The 17,760-nt window shown below is 44.8% G+C and overlaps 1 protein-coding gene across 2 annotated transcripts in view; it reads right to left on the bottom strand.

Annotated features, from left to right (window-relative positions):
- PCSK2 (proprotein convertase subtilisin/kexin type 2) overlaps nucleotides 1–17,760 on the bottom strand; it is a gene marked incomplete at its 3' end in the record, with an annotated part of 260,772 nt that overhangs the window by 23,842 nt on the left and 219,170 nt on the right. For both annotated transcript variants that reach the window (XM_084248159.1, XM_084248160.1), the window contains 2 exons: nucleotides 17,163–17,251; nucleotides 5,740–5,915 (listed from right to left, as the gene is read on the bottom strand). In XM_084248159.1, the coding sequence (XP_084104285.1) occupies nucleotides 5,740–5,915; nucleotides 17,163–17,251 (265 nt within the window). The remainder of the gene's footprint in view (nucleotides 1–5,739; nucleotides 5,916–17,162; nucleotides 17,252–17,760) is intronic.

The following is a 17,760-nucleotide window of genomic DNA, read 5'->3' as shown; positions in this document are numbered from 1 at the left end:
ATGACCAGACTTGCAGAAAAAATTTAAGGGTTTTATGTAGTTATATTTATTGCTTTTTTTTTTTTTGGTAAATAGTTTCCCTTTACGTTTGTGCTTAGAAAGCCCCTCTCTGTTACAATATTAGTGATTGAATTATATTTCCATATAGCTGTTTTATATTTTCATTGTATAGTCACTTCTTTTTTCCACCTGGAGGACCAGAGGAGGCAGCACAGTCACACAGGGGCAGTGAGTGGACGGACTTTTCTGCCCCAGGATGACTGGTTGCACCAATGGGGAGCCAGGGATTGGTACCAATATATGTTGCTTCACAAACCAATACTGAGGCAAGGATGTGGGTACAGGTAGTTAATTGGGGGAAATAGGTGATTTTAGGAAGTACCGTGAGCAATGGGGAAGCTCAAGACAAGGAGGGGAGAAAAGCCAAGTGTGAGTTAATGAGTAGGGTCCCCCTGTGGGCCACTGTGGTCATTCCCTCTGGAGTTCCCCTGGGAACCTGCCACCAGCACAGTGTCCCTGGAGTGTTACATCCATGGTCTGGCCAGTGTGTACCGGGGAGCACAGAATGTCTCCAGGTGGAGGAGCAGAGAGAGGCACGCTGGCATGCAGGGCGGGGATGCACATTGAAACCATGCTGAGGCAGCTGGGCCATCCCTGGCAGCATCTGCCAGAAGCCCCCATGGGATTGGTGGGACTTCATCAGGAGTGAGGCAGAGATATCAGGATCTCCAGGAGAGCCAAGTGAAGGGTGTTGTAGCTGCCCATAATCTCTGATTAAATTCTTCCCTCTAGCTTGTGCTTAATGAAACCTGAGTCTTCCCTAATTTTAATTGTCTTCCATGTATCCACTGTGGATGTATGAGCCCTGTGCAAACCTGCCTGCTTCCTAGCAGGATCCAAGCACACCAGGGTGACTGACCTGCCTGATGTCATGGGGGTTGGTGAAGGGTTTGCATTCCCGTCCTCCCTGGGTGGGTTTTTCTGGGTCAAGATGGGTCACTGGCACCAATAAGACAAAAGGATGAGTGAGCAACTGTTTCAGGGGACCGAGAGTTATCTGGGAAGAAGGACTTTCAGTGCTGAAACCTGGACAGTCCCTAGTTCTGCAGTGCTATTGCAGCACTCTTTGCATAGCTAGACCTGGAAGCAGCCTAACTGCCCATCGACACATGGCTGGGTCAACAATGTAGTATTTATACCATGGAATGCTATTCAGTCATAAGAAGGGATGAAATGCAGCCACTTTCAGAAAATGGGGGGTGTTTGGTGTGGTCATATGTAGTAAAACAAGTCAGAATGACAAAACAAAATTACTGGACATTTACATAGAAGATGATTTGATACAATAAAATCCTTATAAAATCTAGGGCGCATTAATAAACACCATGAGGGCTCTGAAGCTAAGATTCAAGGGATAGACAGGATGGTGATGGGGAAAAAGAATAAAACCAAAACCCAGACATTCCCCGACCTAGGCTGGCCCAGCACCCAAGAAGGATCTTCCACAGCCCTTTCTTCCACTTCACCTTATTGGAAATGGAGGAAGGGATCATAATGGCACCGACCCTTTCAGAGACTGAACATCAGACTCCACGCTGTGCAGCCCGTGTTCAGTTGTGGACCTTCATTTGGATTCAAGGAGTAATCCTGAGTCCTCACAGGAGGCATCCGTGCCTTTCAGGGGCCCTCACTTGCTGCCACGGTGTCAGGACCACTGCTCTGATGAAATTTCAGCAGGAGGCACCCGATTAATCATTGTCTCCTTACCCAGCTCTCTGCACATCCCCCTTTCCCGGGTGGTGGCTTTTGAGCGACTGTCTTGCCAGTGACCCTTATGGAGTGCATTCTAGCTTGAAGATCTGGGATCTGTGCTTGTGCCCTTTGCAAGTCCCCAGAGAATACACGATGCTCTCTCATCTGTGCCTCAGAGGATTTTCTGTCGCTTTGTCTTTAAATATTCCTAAGATGGGGCCTCCGGTAACAACCCAGGATGATTAATAGGAGGTTGGGGTATAGTCATCAGAACCACAGCCACACCAGGGTTGTCATGAGTGGCTGCATTTGCTCAAGATGTAGAAAGAAGTTCATGAATCACCTGTCACTTTCAAGGCCCTCTGGTGTTGTCTGAATGCCCCTTCTGGTTGTCAGAGTAATATAAGATACTGTGTCATGTAATAGCTGGACTTTGTTGCTATATCAATCTTTTTTCAAGGTCTACATCCTTTTCTGACCAGCAAAAGCCGCAGCTTATTGGTTCTTTATTACCCAGAGAGTGATGACTCTACATCTCAGAGTTGGATAAACTGTGAGGTTTTGCCTAAACTGCACTTTGAAATTGCAGCAGATGGCAATGGCAAAGGAAATCAGCCCATATGCCTTAGGTCTTATATCATCTTGTGACTGGAATTTTCTTTTTTTTTTTTTTTAAAGATTTATTTATTTATTTATTTATGCAAGCACTGGGTACAGTCAGAAGCGCGGGAGGGTGAGAGAATTCACTAGAGCCAGAGCAGGGAGCAGAGCAGGCAGAAGGGCCGAAGTACACTGCTGAGGGGAGCAGCGGGCGGCAGGAGAGGTCTGCGCGCCATGTGGGACCCTCCTCCGGTGGCCGGGGAGCAGCTGGGGATCGAACCGGTGCTGCAGAGTCTGTGGGCAGCTTCACAACCCAACGCTCAACCGCTGCGCCACCAGCGAGGCCCGTGACTGGAATTTTCAGACACCAACATAGGCATCTCCTTGTCTAAGAGCTTTGTTCCTTAGACTGAAGGCAGCTCTGTATATCTGCCCTTAGTGTATGTCCCTTGGGAACAACTTTCAGCCAATGATTTTGCCCCAGTGCACTTGCCATTAATAGAATTATTTGAGTGTGTTCTGTCCTAATGGGATTAAGCTCTGGTTGCTCCTATTGGAGGCTGGTTTGACAATATACCTTTTATTGGCCCCTTCTTCCCTGTCACACCTCTCTACTCACAACTGGTTTGCTTTTACCTTCCAAATCAATGACTGGAACTCAATCCTTATCTCATGATTTGCTTTGGGGTTCTTAAACTGAGACAAATCAATTATTGGACTTACCATAATCCAGGGGTCTCCGATTATCACCTACTTTCCACATATAATGTGAAGAATACTTTAACCGTGTATTCAACATGTGGACTATAAACTAAAGAGGAAATGATTGACTAAGCAAAAGAAAAAATATTTCCTTCTTCCCTTCCTTCCTGCTTGCTCTTTGTACCTTCTCTCAAGTATTTATTGAATAAACTTGAGATATAAACTTAAGTCTCTAAGGACCCAGGTAAGTGGTTTTTTATGTGTGAAGCAGATGTTAGACAATTGGGAGTGGTGGAGTCTGTGGCAAACAGTACAACCTGATAAAGGGCTCTTACTCTTCCTTTTCCTCTTTCTTTTTATCATGTTTATCATGTTTTTATCCTCTTTCTTTTTACTATGTTTGTCAAACAAATTCTATATTCAGGATGCTAAAATTTAAAGACAAGCATATGAACTGCCTTTGTGTAATAGGTAATTATCTAACTACTTTGTTTAGGTGGAGATCATCTTTCAGAGGTAGATTTGCCTTTAGAGCAGCCAGACAACTGAAATAACTGGGAGGAAATCTTTGCTGATGTATATTACACCATCATTCACAAAAGTTTATAATACTGACCCAAAAATGTCACCTTGAAGCAAGGAAAGAATCATTCTCACAGTCTAGGGGAAAGTCAAATGAGAAGTCATGTATTTTTCATCATATGCACTTCACTTTCTGAAATATTTACATGCTGTCATCTGAAAATAAGTCATAACAATTTTCTCCTTAAGTTTTGGCTCACTTGGCAACTTTTTCAGAGCAATCACACTTGAAAGGACCTTTTCAGTTGTAGCAGGAGAGGTTACAGATAGAGAAGAGAGAAATATCCAGCCTTGAGATGTGGTGGAAAAATTCAGAAGTCCGTGGAAAATGACAGAAACCTGACTTAGGGATGCCTGACTCTCTTTTGACCTTGGGTGTCAGAAAACACTTCTCAGTGAAAAATCTTTATCTCTTGGGGAGGGGAGGGCATCTTCACAGTGTTCCCCTGGGTACCTGCTGTCACCTAGTCCTGGGCTTAGATGTGTAACCACGTCTCTCCAGCTACACAGTGAATAATCCAATAAGGAAACAAGCTGTTTGTGTTAAAAGTTTCATTTGAAAAATTCCTAAGGATCCAGACATTGAAATGGGGCAACCCCTCCCCACTTCCTCCCTCTTCCCTAACCCGACACCTCGGCCCCCCCCTCCTCATTGGTAAACTCCCTCTGAAAACTGCAGTGTGCCTTTCAAATGTCAGGGGTTTTTGATGCTATCTCAGGTGGACTGCCTGTCAGCTGGTCTACCTCGTGATAAAACATTACTTCAGGGCCTCCCTGGTGGCGCAGCGGGTTGAGCGCAGCCCTGTGAAGCTGTCCGCAGTCTCTGCAGTGCAGGTTTGATTCCTGGCTGACAAGGGAGATACCCACATGGCACGGCAGACCTCTCCTGCCTCGCCTGCTGCTCCTCTCAGCAGTGTCTTTGGTCTGTCTGCCTGTTCTGCTCCCCACTCTGTCTCTGGTGAATCCTCTCACCCTCCTGTGCCTCTGGCCTGTACCCCAGCTCTTGTATAAAATAAATAAATCTCAGAAAAAAAAAACAACATTACTTCAGGCCTCCCTGTACTTCCAGCCACTACAGCACAAGTTCAATCCCCGGCCAGCCAGGGAGCAACCTATATGGCTCAGCAGACCTCTCCTGACTAGCCCACTGCTCCCCTCAGCAGTATATTTCAGTACATCTGTTTATTCTGCTCCCCACTCTCTCTGGTGAATCCTCTCACTGCCAACACCTCTGGCTTTCACCCCAGTTCTTATATGTGTAAATAAATAAATCTTTAAAAAACAAAAGCAAAAAAAAAAAAAACCCATTACTTCATTATTTCCTAAATGGGCAGCGTTCAACTCTAGTGATTGATGTTTAGTCATTGTTATGGATGCTGTTCTCCTTTGAGGATAATTTACAAATTTCATACTATTTAGGATTTAGAGGCTTAGGTTGAATGGATATTCAAAAATTGATACAAACCCAAAAGCTGAGGAATGATTTTAGAGGCTATGGTTATAAAGAGAAGAGAGGGAAGGGGGCAGCAGAAAACCCAGCCTGAAAATACTTACCTTGCTGGTATTAACTTAGTGCTGAGCTTCCTGGCAGCCAAGGGAAAGAGCAAACCCTAATGGGCTAAAGCCAAATGGCATGTTCCCCAAAAGCAGAGCCTGAGGCAGGGGTCAGGTGCCCCAGACATACTGAGGAAGAGTTCCCAGGAGAAACTTGTGATTGCAGGAGTGAAACAAGAGAGGTGATAGAAGGAAACTCCTCATGATGTGGACTTGAGAAATGTCTTACTTTGGACTGATTCCCAGGTGCGGGCATGGGAGTGCACTAGCACAGAATTTTCCTGAGAGTGCCAGGACAGAGTGGGACTTTTCTCCCTTCTCCTTTGTAGGTGCCACCTTGCAGCATGATCTCAAGGCTCCCCCTGCTCTGCCCTCCCTCAACCGTTGTCATTCACAAGCACCCCCTCCAATTAATTTGCACAGCAAACCCAATTTTGAGGTCCAGGTCTTGCAGAGTGTAACAGCCTCACCTCTGCCTCCTGTCCCACTTCTCACCTCTCCCCTGTGCCCCATAAGTGGACGGGCCTTGGGCGGCAGGAATCACTGTACCTTGTTCACGCCGTCAGCCATGGCCTGGAGTGTGAGCTCCCTGGGCCCATCCACTGTCTTCCCATTGTCTGTGGGGCCCCAGCTGGCACTGTAGATGTCGATCAGCTGTGGCATGTGGCTGATGGAGGAGGCCTCGATGATGTCTGTCATAAAAGGCTGGTCCAGCATCCGGATGCCTGCAGACATGCAGGGAAACACTCAGCTTCGGATCTCAGTTCAGAGGAGGTGGGGTAGGAGGGCTGGGTGTCCTTCTGGGTGCCCTGGGAAGCTGTAGAATCCTGGGTCCAGCCTTGGGCGGTGTGGATTACACAAGAGGATCCACAAGGAGGGACAGCCCCTCCTTCCCCATCCTTTGGACTCTGTTCATACCTCTCCTGATGTGACCACTTGAAGAAAAGTTTATTACTCAGCCTATGTTACTGGAATTCCTCATGGTGAGAGGACACCTTTGTGGAAGAGTCCCTGAAGAGTCTCTTTCTAAATGGAAGCTCACTCTGCAGGGATTGGAGATTGATTGGAACCAAGTTTTCAAGGAAAAGTAAAGCTACTAAGCATGCCATTCACAGGCACCCCCTCCAGTAAATCTGCACAATGAACCCCATTTTGAGGTCTGTGTCTGGCATGGTGGTGGAGACAGGTGGTGGAGGAAGCAATTGATATTAAATATTTAAGGAGAAATCCTATAGGATAGAGCGCAGAGGGCACGGGGCAGAAGGAGGGACAGAGACAGTAAGTTGGTGGGGAATGTTAGGAAAAGGGGAGCTCCCCAGCTGCATTGTAGCTGAGAAGGCACTTTGGGGAGGACACAGATTTCGTTGGGTTATTCTAAAATAGATTACTAGTGGGTGTTTGATACAACCCTTCCTTTGTCTCTCCCACTCCCAAGGCAGCTTTGTAAAAATTGTGCATCTTGTAAAGATTGTGCTACTGTTGGTTTTTTTTTTTTTTTTTTGGTTGTTGGTATTTTTTTTTGTGTGTGCTACTCTTTGATGCCTTGTAGGAGTGGCTTCTTGCGGGAAGTTGAAAGGAGCAGAGTCCTACAGCCCAGGATTGTGTGGGGAATTTGGACTGCACACAGGAGAGGACATGACCACAAGCTCCAGAGGTAGTTGACATCACCCCAACTCTCCATAAAAAACTCCTGGATTAACAGCAGAAGTCACTGAATTGGGCACTCCGTCCCTCTGTCGGTACCCTCCAAACCTCACTGTTTGGGGCCATATTGCTGTCTTCTTCTTTTTTTTTTTTTTTTTGCCTTTACATAAACATATGTGATTTATTTTTTTTATTTTTTAAATAAATTTTATTTTTATATTCCCCATACAATTGCAACCCCCTTATTTTGACCCCAATCCCTCCCCTCCCCGCCCCCACCCCCCAGAGAGTGTCTCTGGTTCATAGTTTTTTGTTGATTTTGATTTTCCCTTTCTTACAGTTATTCATTTTCCTGGTCCCTTCTTTAAGTTTTTTAGATTCCTGCTATGAGTGAGACCATTGCTTTCTTCTTGATACACTATTTTGTGGCAATGAGCCTAGAGTTCTCACGAAGCTGACCCAAGTCTTTCTGCCCATTGGTTTTATGAAATAAAGGAGCTGGGCTGGACACAAATCCTGGTTCCTGACACTCTTTACTTGTTCCTCAGATCAAAGGACATTATTACATATGTAACACTCTCTAAATCAAATAAATCAATTTAAACAAAGACACTCAGATTCTTGCTGACTCTTGATGGACGTCGAGCTGTCTTCTCTGCTAGGTGTCTCATTCTCTCCTCATTGTCTCCTGGACTCCATAGCAAATTCTCCCAAGACTCACCCTCTCTCTAGTCTATGTGTTCAGTCTCTCTGGGTCGCTCTTTAAATCTTCCTTTAGCATCATACTTTTTTTTTTAAAGATTTATTAATTTTTGTGTAGAAAAATTGGGGTATAGGCGAAAGGTGCAGGGGGTGAGAGGATTCACCAGAGGTAGAGTGGGGAACAGAACAGGCAGACTGACCGAAATACACTGCTGAGGGGAGCAAGGGCGAGGCAGGAGAGGTCTGCTGCACCATGTGTGTTGCTCCGTGGCTGGGAATTGAACTCAGGCTGTAGTGGTGATAATGCTGAGACTTAACCCCTGGCCAACAGGGAGAGTCCCTATCCCCATATTTTCAGCCTTTTACCACATTGTTTATTTGAGTGCTTCCTTCACCATCAGCCAGCAAAGTCTCTGAGACCAGGACATGCACCTGTTTTGTTCACTTTAGTGTCCCATGGTACTTGGAATTTATCTTAAGCTTGATAGATATTTGGTGAATAAACACATGAGAGCATTTGTTTAGTTGATTTTCTCCCTAACAGAAATAACAGGCCTAGAAGGACAAATAATAATAGGTCCAGATTTTCCACCCTCTAACATTAACCAATATCAAGTTATACAGAACATGCATATGCACACATATGTGTATATATGTTAAAGGGTAAGTATATATCTGTATATATAACATTTAGTTATATAAATAAAACTTGACCTATAAATCAAGTTACCATTTCTTGCCAACAGATATCCAACTATAAGTTAGCATTCTTTCCCCTGAAGAAACTCATTTAAAATAGGCACATTCCTGCACTGTTGGTGGGAGTGCAAACTGGTCCAACCACTATGGAGAGCTGTGTGGAGATTTCTGGACCTACTAAACATAGAGCTTCCATATGATCCAGCAATTCCACTCCTAGGTATTTACCCAAAGGACACAGAAACATCAATTCCAAAGAGCACCTGCACCCCTATGTTTATAGCAGCACTGTTTACAATAGCTAAGCTTTGGAAACAGCCCAAATGCCCAAAAATAGATGACTGGATCAAGAAGATGTGGTACATATACACCATGGAATATTACTCAGCATTCAAAAAAGATAAACACATGCAATTTGCAGCAACATGGATGGAGCTGGAAGGGATCATGCTCAGTGAAACAAGCCAGAAAGAAAAAGAAAAATACCAGATGGTCTCACTCATAGCAGGAATCTAGAAAACTTAAATAAGGGACCAGGAAAAAGAATAACTATAAGAAAGGAAATATCAAAATCAACAAATAACTATGAACCAGAGACACTCTATGGGGGAGGGGGCGGGGAAGGAAGGCTTGAGGTAAAAATAAGGGGGTTGTAATTGTATGGGGAATATAAAAATAAAATTTAAATTAAAAATTGTGAGGTTATCAGATGGATAATATCAAGGCAGACTTGTAAAAAAAATAGGCACATTCTTTGTTTCTGGAAGCTTAGCTTTATTATTCACTTTATGAGGGCTAAGAAATTTAAAACTCTACCTTTGCTTCTGGGCCACCTATATTTTGCTTATTTAAAGAACTTTTTTGTGCACCTGCACCTTATACAATGTTGTAAATGTCACTACTTCAATTAAAAAAAATTCCTTGATTAAAGCAAATTGTTCAACTAGGATGACAAGCGGCTCACAAGATAAACAGAAGTGCTGATTCTTCTTGCAAGAAGTCAAGCCCTCTTTGCAGGTGGGGAAACAGCACAGAGAGCCTGATATTCACCCGCTTTCAAAGAGAAAACTCAGCCAGTCTTGGGTCTTGACCTGCCCTACTACCCAGAGGACCGGGACTGAACAGCCCACCTCAACTGAAGGTGAGAGAAACTCCCCTCTGGCCAAGGCAGCCTGCGCTGTCCCCTTGACAAATGGCTGCACTGCTAGTTGTGGTCACACAGCAGTGCTTGGTGCATCAGAGGTGCCCTGTGCCCTCTCTGCAGATTTGTCCCTCTGCTTCTTTCTCTCTCCATGGCCTCCCTGGCTCCCTTGGTGCTGCGCAGAGCAGCAGAGCTGATGTCTATTAATCTTTAGGCTGTTTCAGCATCAAAGGAGGCAAGGGTGACCACAGACAGGGATCAGGACTCTCATTCATATTCAGGGGCCAGGCGCCCAATGATCTTTTAATCCTGTTAAGCTCGGGAGGAATGAGGCATGCATTAATTGAATGAGATACAGTATTACATTTTGCAAGCGATTGCACGATTAGCAGCCAAGACAGAGACTCAGGGTGACCCAAGGGATTTTAGGGAGGGCCTCTCCTCTGTCCCTGGATGCTCTAGGAGCTGGAGGAGTCAGGTGGAGAGAGAGAGAGAGAGAGAGAGAGAGAGGCATAAGGCAGACGAGGGAGCTAGACTCTGTGTGTTCACATCTCTAAAATGTTCCGGCCTAATATGATTTGATGGGGAGGTGAGGTGGGGATACCCCCACATCCCAGCCCCCACAGGCCTGAAGTCTGCATTAATGACAATGGCATGGCACTCTGTGATTGACTCCCTCCTCCCTTCTTTTAGATCCTGAGACTGTCCTCCAGCCCCTGCCTGCCTGCCAGGGAATGTGGGCTAAATCCTTCCTGCCTCTGCTCCTGTTATGTACTGACACCAGGAAAGGTACATCTGCCTACAAACCCCAGTGTCGCTAATTGCCACCTTTCATGTTCATACACATTAGTCTGCAGGTTAAGGTGCAAATTCAGTTTGATCTAAGTCTGAAGGATCTGAAAACATGTTCATCCTTGTGCTAACAGGCAACTTCTATTGATTAATATATACATATATATATATATATATTTGTGTGTGTGGGACACTTGCCGGCAGCTGGGGATCGAACCAGCGCTGCAGAGGCTGCAGGCAGCCTCGCAGCCCAGCACTCAACCACTGCGCCACCAGGGGAGGCCCTATTGATTAATTTAAACACTCAGATAAATGTATAAACTCCCTGAAATATGGTGAGTTTTATTGGCCAAATACAAGGAAGCAATTTTTTGCTGGTAGAGAAACTTCAGGGATTTTGTTGACAATGTTAACAGCAGTCTTTAAACTCTTTTGGAAACCTTGATTGAAGGAGATTGCGCCCCACAGCTCAAAGCTTATGGCTAGATACTCTGACTTATAAAGGAAGGCAGGTCAGACCAATCTCCTCTTGGCCCAGCTCTATACCAAGATTGCACTGAGAAGTTTCTTGATGCCCAGGCTTGGTGCATTAAAATCCTGTCCCCCAAGGCGCTTGCTGAATCCCAAGTCTGGTTAGTGTCTCTGCCCCTCATTCATGTGGGCAAACATTATGTGATATTTTCTTGTTCTTTGCTCACTGTCTGAGCTTCCTCTTGGACAGTGAGCTGTGTGGGGGCAGGTGTCTTGTCTTGAGGCTCACGTAGCACCTGTAGCATGGGGCAGGCACTTAACAGTAGTTATTGGATACATGAAGGGTCCTGAGGCAGGAGACAGCATTTCTCAAAAGACTTGGTGCAGTTTTGATTTCAATAATCTCAGCCATAGACATTTGACAAACTTGCAAGGAGCATCATTTGAAGGGATCATTATTTATATTTGTGGAATATTTATTTGGTTTTATAAATTGTGGATAATACATTTTCAACTTAAATTGTTTGTCTTGATTCCTTTGAGGGAAAATATCACATGTTGATTGAAAAATTAAAATTAAGAAAAGAGTTGGGTTTTCTTAAAGTTTATTTTCTTCAAAAAGGCATTTTCAAAATAGAAAGATGAATTTCATCTCTTTCTTCAATATTTATAAAACTATAAAGTGGGTAAGGAAATATAAATTATTAAATTTCCAGTGATGTTTGACTTAACGAAAACTTCAAGATGGCACAGAGATTTTTGGGCCATCCATATATATATGGATATATATATATATATATACCTACCTACATAGTAGGGTGTTTTCTTTTCAGGAGCCTGACTAGCTGTAATTTCCCCTCTCTTCCTGCCTGTTCTAGGTGCCAGGGTGAGGAAAAACAGACTAGCTCTCTTTTTCATGGGGACTGTTGTCTGCCTGTGGGGAAAGATTAATAAAACAAACATACACAAGATTATGCAGTAACAGCAGTAGTTAGTGCTGGGAAGAAAATATTCAGCATGGTTTATGGAGGATAGATGAGGAATTGGTGTGCAAGGTGATGTGGTGGATGCAAAAGGGAAACTGAGAGCTGAAGGAGACAGGTAGTGGCCAGGTACAGTGTAGGGGAGGCATTCTGGGCAGAGGAAAGAGCAGAGACAGAGGTCCAGTTGTGGAAGGAGTATGGTTCTGTTTTATAATTTATTCTGGCTAAGTTTTGTAAATTGTATTTACTCAGAGACTAGCCAGGATATGTAGAAACTAACCATATGTATGGGAATAGACAACAAAGGTGGCATCACAGATCGAAGGGACATGATGGATTTTTGGGTAGATGGTATTAGAAACATTGATTCACGATGTGAAGGAAGTAAAAGGGATCCCCACCTCGCATGACACATGGGAATATGGGGACAAGATATTTGTACTGACTAAAACTGATCAGCAGGACACTATCTAGGATGCACAGAGTGCTCGTGCAAACCTACAAGAAAAAGACAAGAATCCCAATGGAAAAATGAGCAAAATTCATGACTAGAAAAGAATTCAACAGATCACAGGTGAGAGATATTCAAAGATTTTTTCTGTTTTTTTCCTTCAGAGGATCAATTTTATGCCCTCATCTCCACTTTCCTTTCTCTTTTTGGCTAGTTTATGGCATTTTAGCCGTTTTCTGAGAGTTAGGATGAAGAGACCCAAGAGTGAGCTCGGACATCACTTAGCGCCTCCCAATCTGGACCTCAACACCTTGGGACTGCCAGAGACTAGCAATGACCAAAAATGGTCACCAGGTGGCGCGCTAGACTTCCTTAACTCTGCTCCCGAAATGAAGGATTTTCTCGAAGGGCATAGCTCATTTTCAGTGAATAATTAGATGGGGAAGTGGGGAGGTATGGGGGTGGGGTGGGGGGAACCCATCTAACTTTTGAAACTTTCAGGCAGAAAGAACAAAATGTTTCCCCTAAATGTGTGAGGTTGAGGCACCTGAAAGTTTGCTTTTAAAAAAGGCAGTTCTTGTATAACTCCCCAGGAATTCCTCATGAAGAATTCCTTTTGCCCCGCTGGGGAAGCTGAAAGCTGGGGACTGAAGACTCAAGACCGTGACTAAAGCTTCTTGTCCCTTGAATACTTAGAACCAAGAGGAATGGCTACAGAGGAGCAAAACCAGTGTTAAGGGAGCAGAAACTGGAGAAAGGAAACTCCTTGGCTCAGAATCTTTGTGTGGTCGGACATACTTCCCACTGGTGCTAGTTTTAGTTTCTGGAATCTTGAAGTGTTGTTGCCAGGATTTCACAAAGCAAAAGGGTTGTGTCTTTGAGGTATCAGGCTACATTCACTGACTTTTGGGATCTGGGGTCATTGAGGCTAACCTTGCTGGGTGACAGTCCTTGGGGGTGGGGGGTGGTGTGTTTTGCCTCAGTGATCTGCTCAACCCTAGAGTCTGACAGGTTGGACAGCTCTTGGCCCAGGAGTCACTCCCCACTAATGAGGGATGGGAGTTGGTGTATCAGCTCCCCAGCTTCCTTGCCATGGGGGGACAGGGTGAAATTCTCAGGGGAGTCCCTATAGTCCCTCAGCCCTGTGAGAACACCATCTCATCTGCACACACGTTGTGTCTTCCCTCTCTTTGTATCTTTCTTCCTCTTTCCCTTCCTCTGGCTTCCCAGGATCATCTTCCCAGTAAACTCCTTTGCAGCCAAAAGTTTTCTCTGGTTTCACTTTTAAAGATTCCAAATAAAGAGAGCAGGAGAATTAATTATATTTGATGAGCAGCTCAGATATTTTCAGAGTGCAACTAATAAGAGAGAAAAATACAGAAGAGGGTGAAAGGCCCCCAGTGGGCCTCTGGAAAACCACGAGAAACTCCTAACACTTAATTTTCACAGGCAATAGTCCTAAGAATCCCTGCTGGAAAAAAATAGTTACTTTGGCATGCAGAATCTTCAAATCCATTTTGAGAAAATCACTGTGAATGTGAAATCCAGGTTTGAATGGTTCAGTTCTGTTCTGTGAATAGAGACCCCACCTTGTGTCTGATACCACCCGAGGTATGAACCTGGCTGCTGAAATATTAACTTGATGAGACTCTCCCTTGAGCTCATAATGGCTTCTAGATTTTGGATGCACACAAAGTAAAGAGAGCTGAAACTCCAGGGGCAAAGTGTCTCTATTTACATTTCAGAAGCTCCAGATGTATTTATTCTTTTGTGAAATTCAGTACCCAGGCAGCACAGGCAAGCCTCTTAGCAAACAGTGTTGAGAGAGGTTAATGGCAGGTTTGTATGAGTTGCTTTTGCTTTATTTAGGTCTCTGGAAATGCAAGTGTCAGCACAAAGTATGTTTATGGTTCCATTAAATAGCCAGGAAAAAAATATCAAGACAATTGTAAAAAAAAGAAAAACAAGGTTGGGTGACTCAGCCTGAATAAATTAAGAAAGAATTTGATGCAAAATGTGGAATGAGCCAGAAGCAGCTCAGTTCTCCTGTTGAAAGTGTATGAACCCCTCCTCTTTTTCTCTTATTCCCTCTATTTTCTGAGGGAGGAGTAGATTTCTAAATTTCCAGGGACCCGCTACTCTCCTTTCTAAAACCTCCAGAAAGAGAAATGAGTTAAATATCCTCCCTATGGAACATAATAATAATGTTCTAGGTAGACTACTTTTCCTAATTATGAGCTGCATTGTGCACAAAAAACCACACACACAATATAAAAACTCTAAAATGTTCTGAGCAGCTCTGAATATGTTTTCGATAATTTGTACACACCTCCTTATATTGTACAGTCTTTATTTGAATATCATTAAAATGCTAATTGATGTTGACACAAAAGAGTACAGACTGTACAGATCCATTTATATAAAGTTTAAAATCGGCAATAATCACTTTTTGCTGTTAGAAGTCAGGATGGTGGTTATTCTCGTGTCTGGGTAGTAACTGAGAGGGGGTATGAGAAGAGCTTTGCGGGGGGATGGTAATATTTTCTTTCTTTTTTTATTTGTTTATGCATACAAGAATTAGGTTACGGGGTGGGGGGGTGCGAGAGGTTTCACCAGAGACAGAGTGGGGAGCAGAACAGGGAGAGCTACTGAAATAAACTGCTGAGGGGAACAGTGGGCAAGACAGGAGAGGTCTGTTGTACCATGTGGGTAGCTCCCTAGCAGGGATCGAACTCATGCTGCAATGACTGGCTATAGCTTGATAGCATTGAGACTTTAACCCCTGCACCACCAGGGAGGCCCATGTTTTCTTTCTTGATGGTTCCTGGATACGATCAGTTTGCAAAAATTCATTGAGCTATGGCTAACTATCTGTGCCCTTTTCTCTCTATTACCCTCAAGCAAAGAATTTAAATGTTTAGTGATATTGCTGGGGATAGAAAAGGGCCCTCACACTCTCCCCCAGAGGAGCGCAGCTGCATTCCTGTCAACCCACAGGCCCGCTGAGTCTCTCACTTTTTTTCAGATAAGGCTTGGCAGGTCTGGGAGGCCTGTGAAGAGTCTTTCAACTACAGTTTCCCCTGACTTGAAAACAAGGAGTGAGGGCTAGTTCCAATTAATCCAGGAGTTGAGACAATGGGAGCAGGGTATGCATGATTAAGAGGGACCCCTCCACGCCCAAAAGAAAAAAGTCCTTAAAATAACCTTACCACTGTAACAGACTGATATCCACAGAAGGAAGGGTGGAGCTGAGCAGAGAGAAGATAGAGGAGACTAGCAGAAGGACTTAGGAAGAAGAAGGAGGCTTGGAAGAAGACCTAGAGGACAGGTTAGATTCAGTTTCAAAAGACCTGGAGGAGGCATGTCGAGCAAAGAGACGTGTGAAGAAGGAGCTGTGCTTGCCTGGGAATTGCACCAGGGACTTGGGAGACATGGAAGGAGACACTTGAAAGAAACAGAAAGTGGGTGAGAGACCCGTGGGGAGGCTGACTATGGCAGTCTTTATCTTGGCTTGTATTTTGATTTTGTTCTTTTCCTTCTAGACTTGCCTGGCCCCTTCTGTCCCTTATCTATGGGTCCCCACCAGAAGGTGCCTTAGACCTGTGGCCCTGCTTTGGGCAAACCCTGTTTGGCATGGGCATTTACCCATGAGGGGATGGGTAACTTTCGGTGTTTAATTGGAAACTATTTTAACTATATTCTTTCTCTTCTCTCCATTACAACTAATTGTATTAAAGTTCTTTTCTGTCGAAGGTCTTGTGCACTAGAGTATGTTTTGTCTTTATGCAGTGGATGGCAGAACACATTTATAGCATGCAGGTTTTGCAACAGGGTGGTCCCCAGGAAAGGGGGAGGTTCTCTGCCCCACCCAAGGGAGGGTGGAGCTGAGCAGGGAGAGAAGAAGCTGCAGAGGAGACTGAGGAAGGAAGCAGGATGGAGCAAGGAGACCTGGAGGAGGCGCATGGAGCCTAGAGACACGTGAAGAAACTGCGCTTGTCTTTTGGTCATGGACTGGGTGACACAGATGTGGGTGAGACCCGTGGGGAGGTGACCATGGCAGCTTTTATCTTGATGTTGATTTTGCTCTTTTCCTTCCAGGCTTGTCCAGTTGTTTGTGACCCTTTTCTGTGGGTCCCCACTGGAAGATGCTTTAGACTTGTGGCAGGCTTTGGGGCTTTGCTCTGGGCCAATCCCATTTGGATGGACTTTTACCCACGAGGGGACGGGTAACTCTGGATGCTTCATTTAGAAACTAGACTCTTTGCCTTACCTGTATTGTTTCCTAGTTTTATTAAAGTTCCTTCCCATTAAAGTCTCCTATGTTTTGTGTTGATGCGGCGGATGGCAGAACCCATGTAGAATAGGCAGGTTTGCGGGGTTTGGGCTGCCCCTCTCCCTGTCCTATAACAGTTTGGGAATCCAGGGGGTGGCCCTCATTCTGCCTGGTAACACTACTTCATGGCCTCCTTGCTGCTTGCTCTCCAGCTTTCTGAAACAGCCTCTTACAGTGTTCTGGCCTGTTGATTTCTAATAAACATATTTGCTGGCTTATTCTGATGCTTCCTGAAATTTGTTTTTGCCAGACACCAAGGATCCTCTGGCGTCTTGAGACACCAATGATACTTTTTTTTTTTTTAATATTTTATTTATTTGTTTGTTTGTTTTGTTTATACAAGCACTGGGTATAGTCAGAAGCACGGGAGGGTGAGAGAATTCACCAGAGCCAGAGCGGGGAGCAGAGCAGGCAGAAGGACCGAAGTACACTGCTGAGGGGAGCAGCGGGCGGCAGGAGAGGTCTGCGCACCATGTGGGACCCTCCTCTGGTGGCCAGGGAGCAGCCAGGGATCGAACCGGCGCCGTGGAGGCTGCGGGCAGCTTCGCAACCCAGCGCTCAACCGCTGCACCACCAGGGAGGCCCACACCATTGATACTTTCAAAAAAAGTTTTCACTTTTCCTAAATCTACTAATTTAAGTTCTGCTCCACTGGGAATTTCTGTGGGGCCCTGGCCAGCCTGGATACCCAGTATGAGGGCTCTGGGGCTGGCTGCCCCGTAGGCACCTGCTGTGCAGCACTGACCCACAACATACCTGCGACCTTGGAGTTGTAAGCCACTCCCACCCCACAGATGTTGTTGTTGGCTGCAGCAGAAACTTCTCCTGCACAGCGGGTCCCGTGGCTGCAGAGAGAAATATAAGACAGATTCAGGGTCAAAAGACTTTTTAGGTGTTTCCTTAAATTCCATCCACTGGAAGCATTTTAGAGCTTTTCTATGGTGCAGCTGCCCCAGAGCCAGTTCATGGGCCACCTGATTTCCATTGTATGTCCCCAAATCTCCTTCTCTTCTTTCTGTTGTTGTCTTGATCTTGGCTTGTCTCCACCACAAAGAGGTTTCTCAGAACATGTTTAACCTTGATATTTGATCTTTACCTTAAAAATTGAAGTTCCTTCCTGCAGAAACCACACTTTAGAGCTTTCTGGAGAGAATGAAACATAATCAGAGGCAGAACTTGTTGGAACAGCTCTCATTTTTTCGAAGCATAGAATTGTGTGCTGGGCTTATTTCCAGGCTGGCTCATCAATAGGGTGTTAGTAAAGCCACTATCAGTTATGGGATGAGGGCTACTTAACCGTTTTTGGGAACATAGCCTCCTTTGAGGATGTTTTGAATGGTATAGATTCCCACCT

This window comes from Talpa europaea, assembly GCF_964194135.1.
Source record: "Talpa europaea genome assembly, chromosome: 11".
NCBI classification, from domain to species: Eukaryota; Metazoa; Chordata; class Mammalia; order Eulipotyphla; family Talpidae; genus Talpa; species Talpa europaea.
The sequence above is the reverse complement of the archived record's forward strand: the minus strand, read 5'-3'. Positions and strand labels throughout refer to the sequence as shown.